At 23.4% G+C, this 20230-nt stretch overlaps 1 protein-coding gene across 1 annotated transcript in view; it reads left to right on the top strand.

Annotated features, from left to right (window-relative positions):
- The window catches only part of LOC117180920 (very-long-chain enoyl-CoA reductase), an 86410-nt gene that overhangs the window by 26027 nt on the left and 40153 nt on the right, over positions 1 to 20230 (top strand). The window contains exons 2-3 of the mRNA XM_033373550.1: positions 7861 to 7971; positions 10361 to 10444. Coding sequence (XP_033229441.1) covers positions 7861 to 7971; positions 10361 to 10444 — 195 coding nt within the window. The remainder of the gene's footprint in view (positions 1 to 7860; positions 7972 to 10360; positions 10445 to 20230) is intronic.

Raw genomic sequence — 20230 nt, 5'->3', positions numbered from 1 at the left:
CGTGTTATTTACTTAAATAGCACGAAAATTCTGGATCAATCTGAAAAATCTCTATCCCTTCCACACACTACTCCTTTCCCCTGCCGAGTGAGTCACGCCTACTTTGAAAGGGAAATGGCTTAATGGTGTAATAATAATAATAAAATGCAATGTTTTGAATGAAAATTCATCGGTGTTGATTGAAAATTAAATTATTTACATTCTCATTTTTAAGAGAAGGTATTGGTTTTATGTGACTTTTCAGTTTGTCGGTTTTCATCATATATCCACGTTTTGAGATCCACTGAGTCAGAAAAAAATATTTTTACGAAGGTGTTTGTCTGTCTGTCCGGCTGTCTGTAGTCTGTATTCTGTAGGCACGATAACTTTCGAAAAATAGATCAGATTGGATTCTGCTTAGGCACATTTGTTTAAATCCTAAAAAGAAAGAACAAGTTCGTAAACCAGCTATTTTAGATCAAAATTCAAAAGGTTAGCACGTTTTCAAAAATTTTGAAACGTTTTTTCAAGATTTCAGAATTCTATGAACGGTTATTCATAGTACTCAAAAACTTAAACAATGTATCCCCATGACTTTTTTCTGTAAAAAGAAAATTATCAGAGTTAGAACATTTTCAAAATCCAAAAAAACAAACTAAAATGAACTTTTCAAGCCAAAAAATGCATGCTATGAAAAAAGTCAAAGAAGAAAAAAGTTGGTTTTTGAAAGCCCTACAAGATGATCATAACAACTTTTTTAATTTGGTCGAAAAGTTGAAAATTCGAAATTTGATCGTACCAAAAAATTTTGAAACTACATTTTTTCAAGATTTTAAAATTCTATGTACGATTATTCATAGTACTCAGAAACTTAAACAGTATATCCCTATTACTTTTTTCTGTAGAAAGAAAATTATCAGAGTTAGAGCATTTTCAAAATCAAAAAAAAAAAAACTAATGATCATTTTAAGCCAAACAGCGCATGATATGAGAAAAAAGTCAAGAGGATAAAAACTTTGATTTTTGAAATCCCTACAAGATTATGATAAAAAAATTTTGATTTGATCGAAAGTTGAAAATTCTAAATTTGATCGTACTAAAAATAATGAGAAATCCAAAACTTCTATTTTTTGGTCAAATTATGCAAGATACGAAAAAAATCAATAAGCTAAAATTGCGCGCCCTGGAAAGGCCTACAAATTTATAATGAATCAATTTTCGATAGGACGCGTAGATTTTGTTTTTAGTCGTTAAAAACAATATGAAAAATAAAAAAACAATAAAATTTTGGACTAACGACACAAGCTACGAAAAACAATGAGACAAAACTTGTTTATCCAAAAAAGAGCTATACTTTTTGATAAGACACGTAGTTTTTGCTTTAGTCGTAAAAAAATTACATTCAAAATAAAAATATGCAAATTTTTTGAAAAACCCAGTAGATTTTCTTGTAATTGTAAAAAATAAGATTAAAAATAAAAAATTAAATTTTTGGAATGAGGACAGAAAAGACGAAAGAGGACATAGGATCCTATATAGGACCCTATATATGTTCCCGTATTAGACCCTATACAGATGCGCAGTAGTTTTTATTTAATCGTAAAAAGCAAGATTAAAAATAAAAAAAAAATGATAAAAACAAGGAAATAAGAATTAGTATGATTTAATTATTATGCATATTATGAATTATAATGATATAAATTTATTGAATTTGAGAGTGTGTTCGTTAAAGCCCAAAGAGGTTTAACAAAAGAGAGTTCAAAATCAAAAAATTACAGTTGTCGGTCCTTTGACCGACAATCACAAAATTGCAGTGGTGGATGTTTTGAGTCTTAGTTTTAAAAGGTTTGCGCAAGAATTTGCGAAAATATAAAGACCGAGCGCGTAACGCGAGAAAAATGTACAATCGAGCGCGAAGCGCGATAATTTTCTCTTCAAATTCACTCTTAAAAATAAAAAAAATATTTTGAAATTTTTCCCGCAATCTTAAGAAAGTTTTTTTATTTGTTTGAAAGTTTTAAAAAGTTCTTTAAAAGTTTAGATACTTTTTGTTTGTAATCTTCAAAAATCTAAACTTTGTTTTCAATTTTTCAAATTGTCCTTTATTTCTTAATCGTTTCAAAACTTCTTAACCGTTTAAATATTTTCCAAAATGACTCAGATGTTTTTTACCATTTATTTTTCCTTTTATAAAATTGAAAAAATGCCTTAAAATATTACAAATTATTTTTAAAACTTTGGAAAATTACCAGAATTTTTTCAAATTTTTTTTAATATTCTCTTAAAATTACATTTTAAAAATGAAAAGTTATTTAAACTTTCAAAAAGCTGCACATTTTATTAAATTGTTTTGACTTTTTTCAAATTTAAACATGATCATTGAAGCGTTGGCAAAACTTGATATTTCTTGATTAAAAATTCATCTTTCTTGGCTGAAAATTAAATTTTTTTTAATTGAATTATTTGCTTGAAATTTCATTTTTGTAGGCTGCAAATTCAACTGGTTTTAACTCAACTTCTTGTTTAAAAATTCAAATTTTTAGTTGAAACGTTGTAATTTTGAACTAAAAATTAATTTGTTTTCTTTGAAAATTGATCTTTCTTCATTGAAAATTAACACTTTGTTGAAAATTTAACAATTTTGTTGAAAATTCGTCCTTTTTTATTGAAATTTGAACTATTTGGCTTTGAATGCAATTTTTTGAATGAAAATTCATCTGCATTATTTGAAAATTAAATTATTTTTTTAATTCACCTATTTAGTTAAAAATTAATCTTTTTAGGTTAAAAATTCAACTATCAGATTAAAATAATTTTTTTGTCGAAAATTTAGCTTTATGTTGAAAAAGTTATATTTCTGGTTGAAAATTATTCTTTTTTGGCTGTAGATTAACAGTTTGTTGAAAATCTAATTTTTTTTTAATTGGCTTCTTCTGATTGCAATTTCAACTATTTAGTTGCAAAAGCAAATGTATGGTTAGTTATTTTTTAAATTTAACTATTTGGTTGAAAAGGCAACTATTTTTCTGAAAATTCATCGCTTTTGATTGAAAGATCAACTATTTGTTTAAGTAGTCAAAAATTAACCCTTTGTTGAATATTTATCTTTTCGAAAATTCAAATCTTTTGTTGAAAATTCATCATTTTGTATTAAAAATTCATATTTTATGCTAGAAGTTATCTTTTTCGATTTAAAATAATATCTATATCCTTGTTGGTTAAAAATTAACATTTTGTTGAAAATTGAACTATTTTTATTAAAATTCGACCATAAAAAAACTTTCGTAAAATTTTCTTAAAAACTTATTCTATTTTTTTATAAACAAATAAATCTTTCACTTTTCGATTTTGTTATTTCCAATATCCGTACAAAGACGAGAAATAATTACAAATTCTAGTTCCATGATTAAATTTCGTTAATTTGAAAATTATTGACCCATTTTAGAAAATACATGTGAGTTTCTTAAAATTTCAACCGATTTATTTAACGCCCACGCAAATCTCTAAAGTTAAAACTGAGAATGTTTATTAAGAGAAGCTTTTTTCTTGGCAAGTGGAAACACAGTTATTCGTGGAATCGAAATCAATCCGGTTTCGGACTAAATATTTATAATCATCCCAAGTCCTCTGAGATTTACGTACAGTCGAGGAAATAACGACTGAGATTTCTACCGCGAGACATTCATTTTAAAATTGCAATTAAAATTTTAATTACCAGTTTCATACGGAATTAATGTTGTCCTATCTCATAACTTCTTGAATTACTTCTTGTCATAATCCTCGTGGGATTTTTATCGTTATCATTAACTACATTATTATTGATATGTTTACAATCTTTCAATATGTCGATTTTAATTAATTAAGTCCTAGAATTAATTAGTGAAAGATAATTAAATTTTAATTTCAATCATATTAAATTATATGCTAGCAATTATTTTTTATTGGAAACGTAAACAGTCAGAGCCGCCTGAACCGTTTCCAGTTGGAATGCATCATATTGCGCAATATACTCAAATGAGTACTCGCGCACTGCGGCCCTTCTGAGACGAGAATCGCTGCCGACTCTTGCCCTGCCCCTGAGAAAGTGCGTTGGCCAGCAGTTTCAGAAATTACAAAACTGGGGGTAACAAAATCGGGGTTCTGGTGTATTACGTAATGTTATTTTCTACCCTTTTTAATCGTTTTAATTATGTTTATAAATATAATAGACGTATTCTGAATAAAAAAAGGTTTTTTAATGCCTTCATTTTTTTAATAACACAAATATTGAAATCACTTACAAGAAAAGAAGTATTATCATTTTTGTTATTAAACGTATCCAAATATAAATTTTATAAGATTTTCGAGAAAATTAGAAACGATTTTTAAATGTTTCAGATGTGTCAAAAAAGAGTCTAGTCTTTAGGAATTTTAGTAGTTTAGAAAAAATAATAAATGTTTCATAAATTTTTGGAAATGCTCTCTTAAATTTCGTAAATGCATCTTAAATTCCTAAAAATATTTTTAGCTGACTCAAATTTATCTTCAAATTTAAAACAATAATTCAAAGTGTAAAAAAATTGCTTTCAAATCTTCCAAATTTGTCTACGAACTTTAAGAAAATTTGTTTAAATACTTGAAAAAACCTTTTGAAATTATTTAAAAGCTTCTAAAGTTTTGGTTGGAAATATTCAAAAAAATCTTGATTTTTTAAATCTTTTACAGTTTGAAATTCTTTTTCAATCTCTTCAAATCTTCGGAATATTTCTTGAATTTTCTCCATTTATTTATTTTTTTAATCTTACCAAATTGAAACATTTCGCTCTACAATCTTTCATTTTTCGAAATTTAAAGAAATGTTTTGAAATATTTTCCAATTTTTTTTAAAGTTGATATTATTAAATAAAAAATCATAAAAATTTTTCCCATAGATCTTAAGAAAATTCTTTTTTCAATCCTTTCAATAATTTTAAACATTCTAATATTTTCAAACTTTTCGTGAGGTTTAATCGAATTCTGCAAAATAAAAAAGTGTCTTAAAATATTTCAGATTCTTCTTTGAAAACTGAAAAAATCTTTGAAATGTTTTGTAATCTTTTTAAATATTGTCCTAAAATTAATTTTTCAGTACAAAAAATTATTTCAATTTTTCGTTGGTTGGAACCTAAAGATTTATTTCATTTCCTTAGAACCACAAAAAATTCACAACATATCTTATTTTATTCATATATTCTTTATTATTATTAATAATTTATTTTGAGGAAATAACTAAAAATGTTTTGTAATCTTTTTCAATTTTCCCTTAGAATTCAGTAAAAAAATCATTTAAAATTTCCTTTTGAATCTTAAGAATATATTTTCATTCTGTTAACGCCCTAAAAAATTTATTTTACCTAAAATTGATTTGCTTGTGGATTTTTTGGTTGAATTAATTTATGATTTCAGATTGAAATCTTTTTTGGTAGAAATAATATTAACTATTATATTTTTCGTTGACAATCCATCTGTTTTAGTGAATAATAATTTATAATTATAATTTTTTTAATTTAGTATAATATTAATACAATACTAGATCCAATAGTAGAATAATAAATTGAAAAAGTAGGTATGGATATTTATCAAAATTTTCTTAAACCTTTCTGAAAATTTTGGTTACGCTTATTTAAAAAAAAAATCTTCTTCAGAAAAGTTTTAGAAATATTTAACAAATGTCTACTTTTTCAATTTATTATTATTTATTAATTTTTTATTTTAAACACAGCACTAATATTTGAAGGCAAGTTGTAGTCTATGTGACTGCAGCCCGGCATACACAAGAGCTAGAGTGTTGCATTTTACAGGCGCAGACAAATAATTTTTAATTACAAAAAAAACAATAACATTTTTCGAAAAAATCTCTGTGTTGCAGGCGGTCATTTAAATTAAACTAATAATTTAATTTTATTAAAAATAATGATCAGTTTAACATTTTGGACCTTTCCCCTATTTCCTTCTTTTTAACTTTTTCAAAAATTACCCTATTTGGTTGAAAAATTAAGAATATTGTTCAAAATTAGCAATTTCTTTAACGATATTTTTGTTCAAAAATTCCTCTATTTGTTTAAAACTTCAATTAGTTGATTAAAAAATAATTTTCTTTGCTGATAATGTAACTATTTTGTTGAAAACTAATTTTCCTAACTGAAAATTTAACAAGTCCATTTTTTGTTTAAAATATTTTTTATTTCAGATTATCAACTATAAGATTTCTTGTAGAGAATTCATCTTTTTTTATTCAAAATTCAACTGCTTAGTTCAAATTTGAACTTCTTTGTTAAAAATTAAATTTTTTTTTAACATTCGTAATTTGATTTGAAAATTCATTTCTTTTTTCAAACAAATTATTTTCTTGGTTCAAAATATAACTATTTTCTTTAAAATTCGATTTTTTATGTTGAAAATAAATTTTCCTAACTGATAATTTAACTACTTCATTTTTTGTTTAAAATCTTTCTTTTTAATTATCAACTATTGCATTTTTCTTTGAGAAATTTATCTTTTTTTATTGAAAATTCAACTAATTGGTTGAAAGTTTAACTACTTATTGAAAAAATATTTGTTTAATATTCATAATTTTAGTTGAAAATTGAGATCTGCTTAAAAATTTTTCTTCTTCATTTAAAAATTTCAGTATTATTTGGTTGAAAAATTATCTTTTTCATTTCAATCAATTTTTTTGTTGATCAATATATTAAACATCAATGGATTTAAATAGTAAATTACGTTTAACGAATCATTCAGATATAATTTTTTTTAATTCCTCTATTAGTTCGAAAATTTGAATATATTGTATATATTTAAGTATTTTCTTAAACAGTCATCTTTTTTGTTAAAAACTCCCACTACTCTTTCCACTAATATTTTGTTAAAAATTAGTTTTCTTTGTTGTTGAAAATAATTTTCATAACTAAAAATTTAACAAGTCTATTTTGTGTTTGAAATATTTTTTAGTAAAATTATTCTTTTTTGTAAAAAATTAATTTTCTTGCTTGAAAATAAAACTATTTTGTCGTTTTTTTTGCCGTTGAAAACTCAACTAGTTGGTTGAAAGATGAACTTTTTTGTTAAAAATTAATTTTCGTTATTAAAGACTCATACTTTTTATTTATTTGTTTGATTTAAAAGCAACTAACTTTTTTCCGCCAAAATTTGATTCTTTCAAAAAATTTTTTGTTAACTTAGAAACATTTTGAGTTTTCTGAAAAAAATGTTGAAAAAACCCAGATTTTTGTTCAAACAAAAAAAAGTGTTTGCTTTAGAAGGAACTAAATATTTTCGTCCTCACAGAATTTTTTTTTCTTTTAATACACTTTTTTATTTAGTAAATTATTAATTGGTACAAAAAATGTTTTTTGACAAAATTAGATTTTTGTCCCAAAAAAAATTTTGTTTTTTTTTCACAAATTTTTTTCACTTATAAAATTGTTGGGTTGATACAAAAAAGGTTTTTATTGATTTAGCAAAATTGTGTCTTTTATAAAAAAAATGTTTGTCACGATTTATCATTTTAGACAGAACGAATTAATTTTTTGCGACTGGCAAAAGAAACTTTTGTTTTTTACCAATTTTTTAAAACGAAATTTTAGTTTTTAATTCTTGTTGAACTTGGAGAGGCCAGAGCAAAATGTTAAATTTTTATATTTTTCTCGAATTCTAAGGGAAGGCATTTTTGCGTTCAATATTTTATAAATTGGTAGAGGGATGCTTTTTTACTTTTTACATTGTTTATATTTTTAATGTTAAAAAAAAAAATTTTAATAAATAAAAAAAAATTATTTAAAAATTTTTAATGTTAAATATTGAATGAAATAAAAACAAATAAATAAATAATTTATAATTTATAAAAATTTTATTTTTTTTAAGGTGGAATATAGACCATGCGTTGTTCCTGGAAATGCTTGGGACTTAATGCGAGAATTTCTTCAAGGCTTTCTTGGATCCGCAGTTTCAAATCAAGCACCGCAATATCTTCAGGTAAATGATAATTCTTGATTAAATTCAGTCAACCGAGACTAAAAGTCATGTCGACCAATCTATTTTTCATCAAACCAAGGCATGCATTAATTCTAAGTTAAGCAACATTTTATATAATTTATTGACATACTAAAGTGGCATTAAGGATTTAGATAATTTAAATCGAGATTTTGCATAATCAAATTTTAATAATAAGCAACAATAAATCCTTTCGATTTAAATAGAATTTTACCATATTGCGGAGGAAATATGTTAAAATTATTCAAATCTTTTCGACCCAGTGAAAAAAATATGTGGGTTGGCATCCGAAAAAACTGTTTAACAAACTTTTGATATTCATTAATATCTTCTGTTCGATTTTTGGATTTGAGAATTCAAATCTTTTTAATTAAAAAAATCTGATATTTTCGTTAAAAAATAATACAGAATTTTTTCAACGTTCAATTTTTTATATAACGGTAAAAAATTGAAATTTTCAAATTCAAAACCGTACAGAAGATATTAACCTCTTCAATTTTTTTTACTCCGAATTCAAAATAGAAAATTGTCGAAATTATAAAATGGTCGAATTATAAAAATCCCGATTTGGAAAATTTCCGAATAATAGAATTACCGAACAATTTATAATATTACCGAAATTGAATATTCCCGACAGAAATTGTCAAATTTAAACAATAAACAATTGTTTTTTAATTAGTATTATTTATATATTTAAAAAATCATTAAACATATTTAGAACAGACCATTTCTTTAATGGTCAATGTATTTCTTTAAAATATTCTGATTTTAAATTGAAACAATAATTTCTAAAAAAATATTGAACAAAAAAAAATGTATTGGATCAAAATATTTCAATAAGTATATTTTATTTATTACAAAAAAATAATGAAATATTTTTACAAATTATTTTTAATGTTTAATTTCGGTATTTTTATTATTCGTGAATCTTAATATTTAGTAATTTTTTAATTCGGTATTTTTATTTTTTAGCAATTTTATTATTCGGGAATTTTATTATTCAAGAATTTTCCAATTCAGTCATTTTATTGTTCGGCAATTTTATTTTTCGCGATTTTTAATATTCGGGAATTTTACAGTGTCGAAAATGTTATTTTTGGGGAATTTTATTCTTCGCGAATTTTATTATTCGGGAATGTTACAGGACTAGTAATTTTTTTTCGTGATTTTTTATTTTATTCTTTCCTGAATTTAAAAATTCCCGAATAATAAAATTTCCGAATAATAAAATAATGAAATTTTAGAACTGGAAAATTTCCGAATAATAAAATTAGCGACAGAAAATTGCCGAATTATAAAATATACAAATTGAAAAATTCCCGAAATTAAATAGTTACAATTTTTTTAATAATTATAATTTATTGATTACAAATACAATAATGAAATATTATTTTTACAAATTATTTTTAAAGTGTAATTTCGGGAATTTTATTATGCGGGAATTTTCCAATTTAGTATTTTACGGCAATTTTATTATTCACGAATTTTAATATTCGGGTATTTTCCAATTCGGTATTTTTATTTTTCAGCAATTTTATTATGCGCAAATTTTATTTTTTGGAATTTTTCAGTCGTCCCCTCAGGGATTTCATTATTCGGGAATTTTATAATACGGGGAGTTTTATAATCCGGTAATTTTATTATTCGGGAATTTCATTATTCTGGCATTTTCCAATTCAGGAATTTCATTATTCGGGAATTTTTCAGTCTCAGAAATTTTATTTTATCGGAATTTTTCTGTTATCATATTTTTCTATCCTACCAATTTTCTGTCGGAGTTTTATTATTCAGGAATTTTCAAATTCGGCAATATTAAAAAACTGTCAAGGAATTTCATTATTAAAAGTAAAAGAGTACAAAATTCTGAAAAATAAAATTCCCAAAAAAGAAAATATTCCAAATAGAAAATTTACAAAATTATAATAAAATTGCCGGAATTTTATAATATTACGCAATTTGAAAATTCCCAAATAATATTATTCCCGGTAGAAAATCGGGCAATTGAAAAATATCCGATACTAAAATTCCTGATTTTTCAATCAATATTATTTATTTATTAAAAATAAAGTAATAAAATATTTTGAACGAAACAACATTTTTTAGATTATTGATTATGTATTTTATTATTGTATTCTGAATAAATAGATATGTATTCAAAAAAATTTCTATCAATTGTTTAAAGTCAGGAATTTTGAAATTTTCCAATTTGAAATTTTTATATTTCAGCAATTTTATCATTTCCGCGGAATTTTCTATTTAGAAAATGATTTTTTCGGAATTTTTCAGTCGCCTCCTATTTCAAAATATATAATTGATTCAAGTAATTTTTTATTAGCATAAAATAAATCGAAATATCGATGTCATATTTCAGAGTCGTATGAACGAAATATATCAACCGATGGATACGATTCAGCAGTATTTGGAGCACTTTGGCCAATATCGGAAAGCAACTGGAGTTCTTTAAAATGGTTGCTCATAATATTATTGATTTTTTACAAAAAATTATCAATAATCAATTCATATGGAATTTTCAGAATATTCCAGTTCACGCATATTTTGTATTTTGTATTTCGAAAAAATATATGTAATTTCGAATACACTGTTTCATAAATAAAAAATACAAATTTCAAAAAACTGTTTATTTATTTGAAGTTTTTTGTACATAAATTCGAGCTCAAATTGAAGTATGAAATCTGAATAAATTTTTATTAAAATGTGGAATTTTTAAGAATATTTTTAAATATTCTGTTCTTAAAATTAATCTTTTGAAATAAATCTTTTAAAATAACAAATTATTAAATATTTTTCCAGGAATTTTAAGAAGATTTTTATTTTATCTTTGAACCTTTTTTCCAAATTTAAAAAAATCCGGATTTTGTTTTAAATATGAAATATTTTTTATATTTAAGTTTACTTTTGATTTTTTTGAAGGTTTCTAAATATCTTTAGGCTTTCTCAATGACCATAAAATCTTCCAGATTATTTTTTAACAATTTTAGAATTTTTTTTGAAATTTCTTAAGATTTTTGTTTTAATATTCTCTTAAAAATAATTTTTCGAAATAAATAGTAATTTTTCTAGGAATCTTAAACAAAAATTTTGATTGAAACCTTGAAAAATCTTTAAAAAGGTTATAATTTTTTTCAAAATTGTCAAAAATGCACATTTTGTTTTAAACTTGTTAAAACTTGATAAAGTTTACAATTATTTTTTAATATTTTTAAATCTTGCAAATATCTCTTAAACGTACCTGAATATCTCATACAATTAATGGGATATTTTTTTACATTTTTTTTAAATTTTCTACACTATTTTTAAAAAATTTGGAAATCATTTGAAATTTTTAAACATGTTTTTCAATTTTTTCTTAAAATTCATTTTTGAAAACAAATCTATTGATATTTTCCCAGGAATGTTAAGAACATTTTTTCATTCTCCAGAAACATTTCAAAATTTTTTTAAATCTTTTTTTTCGAAATCTTCAAAAATATACATTAAAAAAAAGAAATCTTTACAAATTTAAATATATTTTTTAATCTTTTAAAAAAATCTTCTAGATTAATTTTTGACAGTGTTGGACATTTTTTAAATGTTTTCTTTCAGATTTTTTAAAATATTATTTTAAAAATAACTTTTCGAAATGTTCAATTTTCATTTTCTATTTTCAATTTTTCTGGGAATCTTAAGAAAAATGTTTCACCGAAACCTTGAAAAATCATTAAAAAGCTTTTATGCTTTTTTCAAAATCGTCAATAATGTAGATTTTGTTTCAATTTTTTTAAATCTTCATAAAGTTTAAATTTTTTTTTAAACCTTGTAAAACTTCTAAATATCTTTCGAAACAATTTGGTTTACGTTGAATTTTTTTTTATTATTTTAAAATTTAAAAAAAAACATTTCAAGAAAAGGAATTACCATTCATTTTTTAAAATTATTTTAAGAAACTATATTGTTGAAAATTCAACTATTTTATTTAAAATCTAATTAACTTATTAATACTTTAATCATTTTCATCAATTATTTATTGCTTTGTTGAAAATTCATTAAAAATTGAACTGTATTGCTGGGAAATTAATTAATTGTTTAAAAATTCAACGACTTGGCTAAAAGTTCAATTATTTTGTTGAAAAATCATTAATTTTATTGAAAAATTTATTAGTTTGATAAAAATTGAACTATTTAGTTAAAAATGCAACTATTTTGTTCTAAATTCGACTATTTAAAAATAATTAATTAGTTTCTTGAAAATGAAACTTTTTATTTAAATATTTGTTACTTTGTTGAAAATTTAACAATATTGTTGAAAAAGTAATCGCTTAGTTGAAATTCCAACTATTTGGTTACAAATTTAATAATTTTGTTGAAAAACCATCTATTTTGTTGGAAAATTAATTAATTTCTTGAAAATTTATCTATTTGTTTAAAAATTAATTAGTTTATTGAATATTGATTTGTTTAAAAACAGAACTATTTTGTTGAAAATTCAAACTATTTAAAAAAAATTAGTTTATTAAAAATTGACCTATTTTGTGAATTATTAATTAGTATGGAGAAAATTCAAATGTTTGGGTAAAAATTAAATTATTTTTTTGAAAGTTCAACTATTTCGTTGAAAAATCGACTACTTGGTTGAAATGTCAACTTTTTTGTTGAAATATTAATTGATTTCTTAAAATCTTACAAATTTTTTATAAAAATTAATTATTTTATTAAAAATTCAAACTCTTTTTTTTTAAATTAGTTAGTTTATTTAAAATTCTACTATTTCTGTAAATTATTTATTATAGTGTTGAACACTTAACTGTTTATATAAACATTAAACCAACCATTTTTTAAATAATTAGTAATTTTTTTAAAAATGAACGATTTTTTTAAAATTATTAATTTGTTTGTTTCAAAATCAACTAATTGGATGAAAATTCCACTATTAAGGTAAAAATGCAACTATTTTCTTCCAAATTCAACTATTCAAAAAAAAATCATTAGTTTCTTAAAAATTAAATGTTTCGTTCAATTACTTGTTACTTTGTCGAAAATTTTAAAATATTGTTGAAAAAGTAATCGCTTGGTTGAAAATTCAACAATTCCGTTACAAATTTAATAATTTAGTTGAAAACCCATCTATTTTGTTGGAAAATTAATTAGCTTCTTAAAAATACATTTATGAGGGTAAAAATTCAATTATTTTGTTAAAAATTCAAAATATTTAAAAATAAATTATTGGGTAAAAACTTTGGGTAAAAATTAAATTATTTTTGTTCATAATTCTACCAATTTGCTAAACAAATAATTAGTTTGTTGAAAATTCAACTTTTTTGTTGAAAAATTAATTTCTTGAAAGTTACACTATTTTGTTGAAAAATTAATTAGTTTATTAAAAATTTATTTATTTGGTTGAGAACTCAACTATTATTTTTAAAATTCAAACTCTTTTTTTTTAATTGGTTAGTTTATTTAAAATTCAACTATTTCTGTGAATTATTTATTATAATGTTGAACACTCAACTATTTATATAAATATTCAACTTTTTAAAAAATTCTTAGTTTGTTGAAAATTTGATGATTTTTTTAAATTATTGATTTGTTTGTTTTAAGATCAATTTTTTTTTAAATTTGTTTCTTAAAAATTCAGCTATTTTATACAATTATTTATTACTTTGTTGAAAATTCATCTATTTGATTAGAGATTTAATAATTTGATGAAAACTTATCTGTTCTGTTGAAAAATGGATCAGTTTATTGTTAATAAATTTAGTTAAAAATTCAGCTATTTTGTTGAAAATTCAAACTCTTTTTTCGAAAAATTAATTAGTTTATTTAAAATTCAACCAGATTATTTGAAAAAAATGACCTTATTGAAAAATCGATTAGTTTGTTGAAAAATTAATTAATTTATTAAAAATTGTACTTTTTTTAAATTGTATTATTTTGTTGAAAATTGAACTATTTGATTATAAATGAAATAATTTGATGAAAATTTATTTCTTCTGTTGAAAAATGAATCAGTTTATAGTTCATAAATTAGGTTAAAAATTCAACTATTTTTTTAAGAACTCAAACTCTTTTTTCGAAAAATTAATAGGTTTATTTAAAATTTAACTATATTCTTTGAAAAAATAATTATTTGATTAAAAAATTGATTGGTTTGTTAAAAAATTAATTAGTTTATTAAAAATGTCACTATTTTATTAAATTATTGTTTATTTTGTAGAAAAATTCAACTTTTTATTTGAAAGCTAAATAGTTTGTTGAAAAATCGTATATTTTGATAAACTATATATTGGTTTCTAGAAAATTACGCTGTTTGGTTAAAAATTCAACTATTTGCTGGAAAATTCAATTACTTTTTTTTTTAAAGTAGTTTGCTTCTTGAAAATTCAATTTTTTATACGATTATTTAGTAATTTGTTGAAAATTCAACTATAGCGTTAAAAAATTAATTACTTAGTTGAATATTCAACTATTTGATTATAAATTCAATAACTTGATGAAAATTCATCTAATTTGTTGAAAAATGAATCAGTTTATAGTTCATCTATTTGATTAAAAATTCAGCTATTTTGTTAAAAATTCAAACTCTTTTTTCGAAAAATTAATTAGTCTATTTAAACTCCAACTATTTCTGTAAAATATTTATTAGTACGTTTGAAAACTCAACTATTTGGATAAAAATTCAACTATTTTAAAAAAGTATTAATTAGTTTTAAAATAAAAAAAACATTTAAAAAAAAGAAATTAAAATTCATTTATTTATATTTTTTGTAAGAAAAATTTTTAAATTTTGAATTAAAATATAAAAATCCTAAATAAAAGTAGTTTAAGAAATTTTCGAAAATAAATTACAAATTGCAATTTGCATAAATAAAAAGCAAAATTTATATTGCCGACTGAAGAATAATCAGGTGTTGAACACTATCGACACTTTTACTCGATTCTCGTTTTTCAAGTTTGAAGATAAAACATCAGAGGGAGCATGAAAACTGAAAAAGTTAAAATTTTAAATATTATATATAAAAATATAAACTGATATGGTATTTATTTGATATTTAATTTTTAAATCACAGCTTATTTATCAATTGTTTATAATTTACCATTAAAATTTCGAGTTCTAAAGTGCATATTAGAATATAGATAATTTAAATAAATTGGGACATTAACTTGCAAAATTTAAATAATTCATACATTAGATTATTAATAGTCTTAGTATATAAATATGAACGTTTTATTTCTGCATACAGTTAGAGAACATTTATGAATATGAATGTGAGCATGAATTTGCACTTTTTGCGGACTAAACAGTGCGAAAGGTAACGCTTTAACAACAAAATTTATCGTGATAATAAAAAAAATTATGCCAACAAATTATTATGAAAATTATATATTTAGACGAAAATGATCTTGTTACTTTTGAGTTTAAAAGCAACCAATTTTTTGGTAAAAAAAGAGGGTGGTTCTTTCAAAAAAGTTTGAAAAATGTGGTAAAAAAAAATGTTTGTTGAAAGATCCAGATTTCGGTTGGGACAAAAAGATTGGTTGCTTCAGGAGGAACTAAATTCTTTTATCACATACGAAAAGTCGGGTCTTTCTACAAAGTTTTTAATAGCTTTAAAAAATGTTGTCTTATTAAAAAAAATGTTTGCGGAAAGAACTAAATTTGGGTTGAAAAAAATGTTTGCTTTATAAGAAAATAACTTTTGTTTGCCCCAACAAAAATCTGGCTCTTTTAATCATTTTTTTGTTAACTTTAAAATCTTATGATAATAAAAAAATCTTGAAAGAACCAGATTTTTGTTGCAGGAAAGAAAACTGATTGCTTTAGAAGGATCTATTTTTTGTTTGTCAAAAAAATATTTGTTTTTTAAAATAATTTTTTCTTAACTTTGAAGACTGTTCTGATTGTACACAAAGTTTTGTCGATAGAAAAAGATTTTGGCTGGAAAAAAAGATTGGTTGCTTCAGAAGGAACTAAATTTGGTTTGTTTTATCAAAAATTTTAGCCCCTGAAAAAAATTTGTGAAAATTAGGAAAAAAAAACTTAGGAAAATTTTGTGATGGTGCAAACAAATGTTTTGGCAATGCCCATATTTTGTTCGATGCAAAAATTTTTGCTTTAGAAAGAACTAACTTTTGTTGGTCCAAACAATAATGTTGGTTCTTTTATCCAGTTTTTAGTTTACTTACAACCATTATGTCTTGGTGTACAAAAATGTTTGCCAAGAGAACGAAATTTGGGTTGGAAAATAGTTGGTTGCTTCAGATGGAACTAAATTTTTGTTTGTCCCAACAAAAATTTTGATTCTTTAAAAAGATTGGTTACTTAGAAAAATTTGGTAATGGTGCAAAAAAGTTTTTTTCCAATACCCATATTTTGACTGGGATAAAAAAATTGGTTGCTTTAAAAGTAATAAACTTTTGTTTGCCCCAACAAAAATGTTGCTTCTTTCAACAATTTTTTTTTTAATTGAAAAATGTTGTGGTGGTACAAACAAGTTTTATTTCAATACCCAGATTATAGTTGGGACAAAAAAAAATGGTTACTTTAGAAGACTAACTTTTGTTTTTCCTAACAAAAATGCTGGTTATTTTAAATAATTGTTTGTTATCTTTGAAAACTGTTATGGTAGTACAAAAAAATTTTGTTGAAAAGGCCAGATTATGATTGGCATAAGAAATCGGTTGCTTCAGGAGGAACTAACTTTTGTTTTTATCAACAAAAATCTGGTTTTCTTAACCAATTTTTAGTCGGCTTACAAAAATTTTTGTCTTGGTATTAAGAAATGTTTGCGGAATCAACCAGATTTTGTTTGGAAATGATTGCTTTAGAAGAAACTACATTTTGTTTATCCCAAAAAAAGTTTTGGTTCTTTCAACTAATTTTTTATTAACTTTAAAAATTGTTGTGATTGTACAAAAAGTTTTGTTGATAGACAAATATTTTGGTTGGAAAGAAAATATTGGTTGCTTTAGAAGGAACTAATTTTGGTTTGTCCCATAAAAAATGTTGGCTATTTGAAAAAATGTTTATTTACTTAGAAAAATTTTGTGTTGGTGCAAACAAGTGTTTTGGCAATATCCGTATTTTGTTTGGGAAAAGAAAAAAATGTTTACATCAGAAAGAACTAACTTTTGTTGGTACCAAAAAGAATGTTAGTTCTTCTATCCAGTTTTTAGTTTACTTACAACAATTATGTCTTGGTGTTATAAAACATTTGCTGAAAGAACGACATTTGGGTTGGAAAAAAATTGGTTGCTTTAGATGAAACTAAATTTTTGTTTATCCCAACAAAAATTTTGGTTCTTCAAAAACATTGTTTACTTAGAAAAATTTGGTGATGGTAGAAACAAGTTTTTTTGCAATTCCTATCTTTTATTTGAGACAAAAAAATGGTTGATTTAGAAGGAACTAACTTTTGTTTGTCCCAACGAAAATTTGGTTCTTTTAACCAATTTTTTTAACTTTGAAAAATTGATGTGTTGGTACAAAAAAGTTTTCTTTCAATATCCAGAATAAAATTGGGAAGAAAAAATGGTTGCTTTAGAAGGAGCAAGCTTTTGCTTGTCCAACAAAATTTTTTTTTCTTTTAACCAATTTTTTGTTAAATTTTAAAAATGTTGTGCTGGTAAAAAAAAGTTTTGTTGAAAGAAGCAGAATTTAGTTGCGACAAAAGAAAATGATTGCTTTAGAAGGATCTATTCTTTGTTTGCATAAAAAAATATTGGTTTTTAAAACCAATTTTTAAATAACTTTGAATAATGTTATGGTAGTACAAAACGTTTTGTTGAAAGAAACAGATTGTGGTTGGGACAAAAAAATTGATTGCTTTAGAAGGATCTAAATTTTCTTTGTCCCATCAAAAATTTTGGTTCTTTTAACTAATTTTACGTTAACTTTGAAAACTGTTGTGGTTGTAAACACAGTTTTGTTGATAGAATAAGATTTTGTTTGGGGGGGGATGTCTTGCTTTGAAAGGAATAAACTTTTGTTTATCCTAAAAAAATTTCGTTTTTTAACCAATTTTTTACTAATTTGTAAAAATGTTCTGCTGGTAAAAAAAAGTTTTGTTTAAATATCCAGATTTTGGTTGTGACAAAAAAAATTGATTGCTTTAGAAGGATCTATTTTTGGTTTGTCTCAACAGAAAATATTGGTTTTTTGAACTAATTTTTTATTAACTTTGAAGGCTGTTATGGTAGTACAAAACGTTTTGTTGAAAGAAACAGATTTTGGTTGGGACAAAAAAATTGATTGCTTTAGAAGGATCTAAATTTTCTTTGTCCCATCAAAAATTTCTGTTCTTTTAACTAATTTTTTGTTATCTTTGAAAAATATTGTGTTGGTAAAAATTAATTTTTGTTTCAATACCAAGATTTTTGTTACGACAAAAAAAAATTGGTTTCTTTAGAAGGATCTATTTTTTGTTTGTCCAAACAAAAAATATTGGGTTTCTGAACTAATTTTTGCAGAAAGAACCAGATTTGGATTAGAAAAAAATTAGTTGCTTTAAAAGGAACTTCATGTTTAGTTTGTTCCAACAAAAATCTTGACCCTTTGAAAAAAAATGTTTGCTTACTTAAAAAAATTTTGTGATGGTGCAAACAGGTATTTTTATAATACCCATATTTTGTTTGGGAAAAGAAAAAAAATTTTCCTTTCGAAGGAACTAACTTTTGTTGGTCCAAACAATAATGTTGGTTCTTTCATCCAGTTTTTAGTTTACTTGCAATAATTATGTCTTGGTGTTAAAAAATGCTTGTTGAAAGAAGAAGACTTGGGTTGGCAAGACAATTGGTTGCTTTAGATGGAACTAAATTTTTGTTTGTCCCAAAAAAATTTTGCTTGTTTAAAAACATTATTAATTAAAAAAATGTGCTAATAATGGAAAAAAAGTTTTTTTGCAATACCTAGTTTTTGGTTAAAACAAAAAAAAAGTTGCTTTATAAGCAACTAACTTTTTTTTATCCCAACAGAAATTTTGGTTATTTCAACCAATTTTTTTTCAACTATAAAAAATGTTCTGGTGGTACCAAGAAGTTTCGTTTCATTACCCAGATTGTGTCCTTTTAAATAATTTTTTGTTGACTTTGAAAACTGTTGTGGTAGTACAATAAAGTTTTTAGAATGAACCAGATTTTGATTGGGACAAAAAAATTGGTTGATTTGGCAGGAACTAACTTTTTTTCCCAACAAAAATTTGGTTCTCTTAAACAATTTTCAGTCAAATTACAAAAATTTTGTCTGGGAATTAACAAATGTTTGCGCAATAAACCAGATTTGGGTTATAATAGAATGATTTGCTTTATAATGAACCAAATTTTTGTTTTTCCCAACAAAAATGTTGGTTCTTTTAACTAATTTTGTTTTAACTTGGAAACCTGTTGCGGTTTTTTTACTTCACAGGGTACTAAGTTTTGTTTGTTCTAACAAAATTGTTGGTTCTTTCAAGAATTTTTTTGTTAACATCTTAAAATTTAGTGATAATATAAAAAATTTTGTTGCAATTCCCAAGATGTGGTTGGAACAAAAAAAATCTTGGCTTTAGCAGGAACCAAGTTTAGCTTGTCCCAACAAAAATGTTGGTTCTTTCAACCAATTTTTTTGTTTGCTTTGAAAAATGTTTTGGTGGTACAAAAAAGTTTTGTTGAAAGAACCTGATTTTGGTTGGGACAAAAAATAGTTTGCTTTACAAGTTACTAACTTTTGCATATCCCAACAAAAATTTGATTCTTTCAAACAATTTTTTGTTAACTTTGAGAACAATTGTAGTAGTACAAAAAAGTTTTTTGGAATGAAACAGATTTTGGTTGGGACAAAGAAAATTGATTTCTTTACAAGAAGTAACTTTTGTTTGATCCAAAAAAAAATTTGGTTATATTAACAAATTTTTAGTCGACTTAGAAAAATGTCGTCTTGTATGAAATAGGTCTGTTGTAGAAACCAACTTTTTATTGGCACAAAAAATTGGTTGTTTTAGAATGCACTAATTTCTCATGTCATAAACCAAAATTCTGTTGTTTCTAGACATTTATCTAAATTTAGAAAAATGTTGTGTTCATAGAAAAAAATTGTTGCTAAAAAAACAAATTTCTATGGGATCAAAAAATTGGTTGTTTTAATAGTAATGAAACTTTTTGTTTTAACAAAAATTTTGTTCTTACTACAAATTTGTTATTGCTTCAGAAAAATTTTGAGTTTCTACGAAAAGAGAATACTTAAAAGGACCAGATTTATGTTTGGACGACC

The sequence above is a fragment of the Belonocnema kinseyi genome, chromosome 9, assembly GCF_010883055.1.
Source record: "Belonocnema kinseyi isolate 2016_QV_RU_SX_M_011 chromosome 9, B_treatae_v1, whole genome shotgun sequence".
Classification (NCBI taxonomy): Eukaryota; Metazoa; Arthropoda; class Insecta; order Hymenoptera; family Cynipidae; genus Belonocnema; species Belonocnema kinseyi.
Note: the sequence above shows the minus strand (reverse complement) of the source record. Positions and strands in the feature narration are given on the sequence as shown.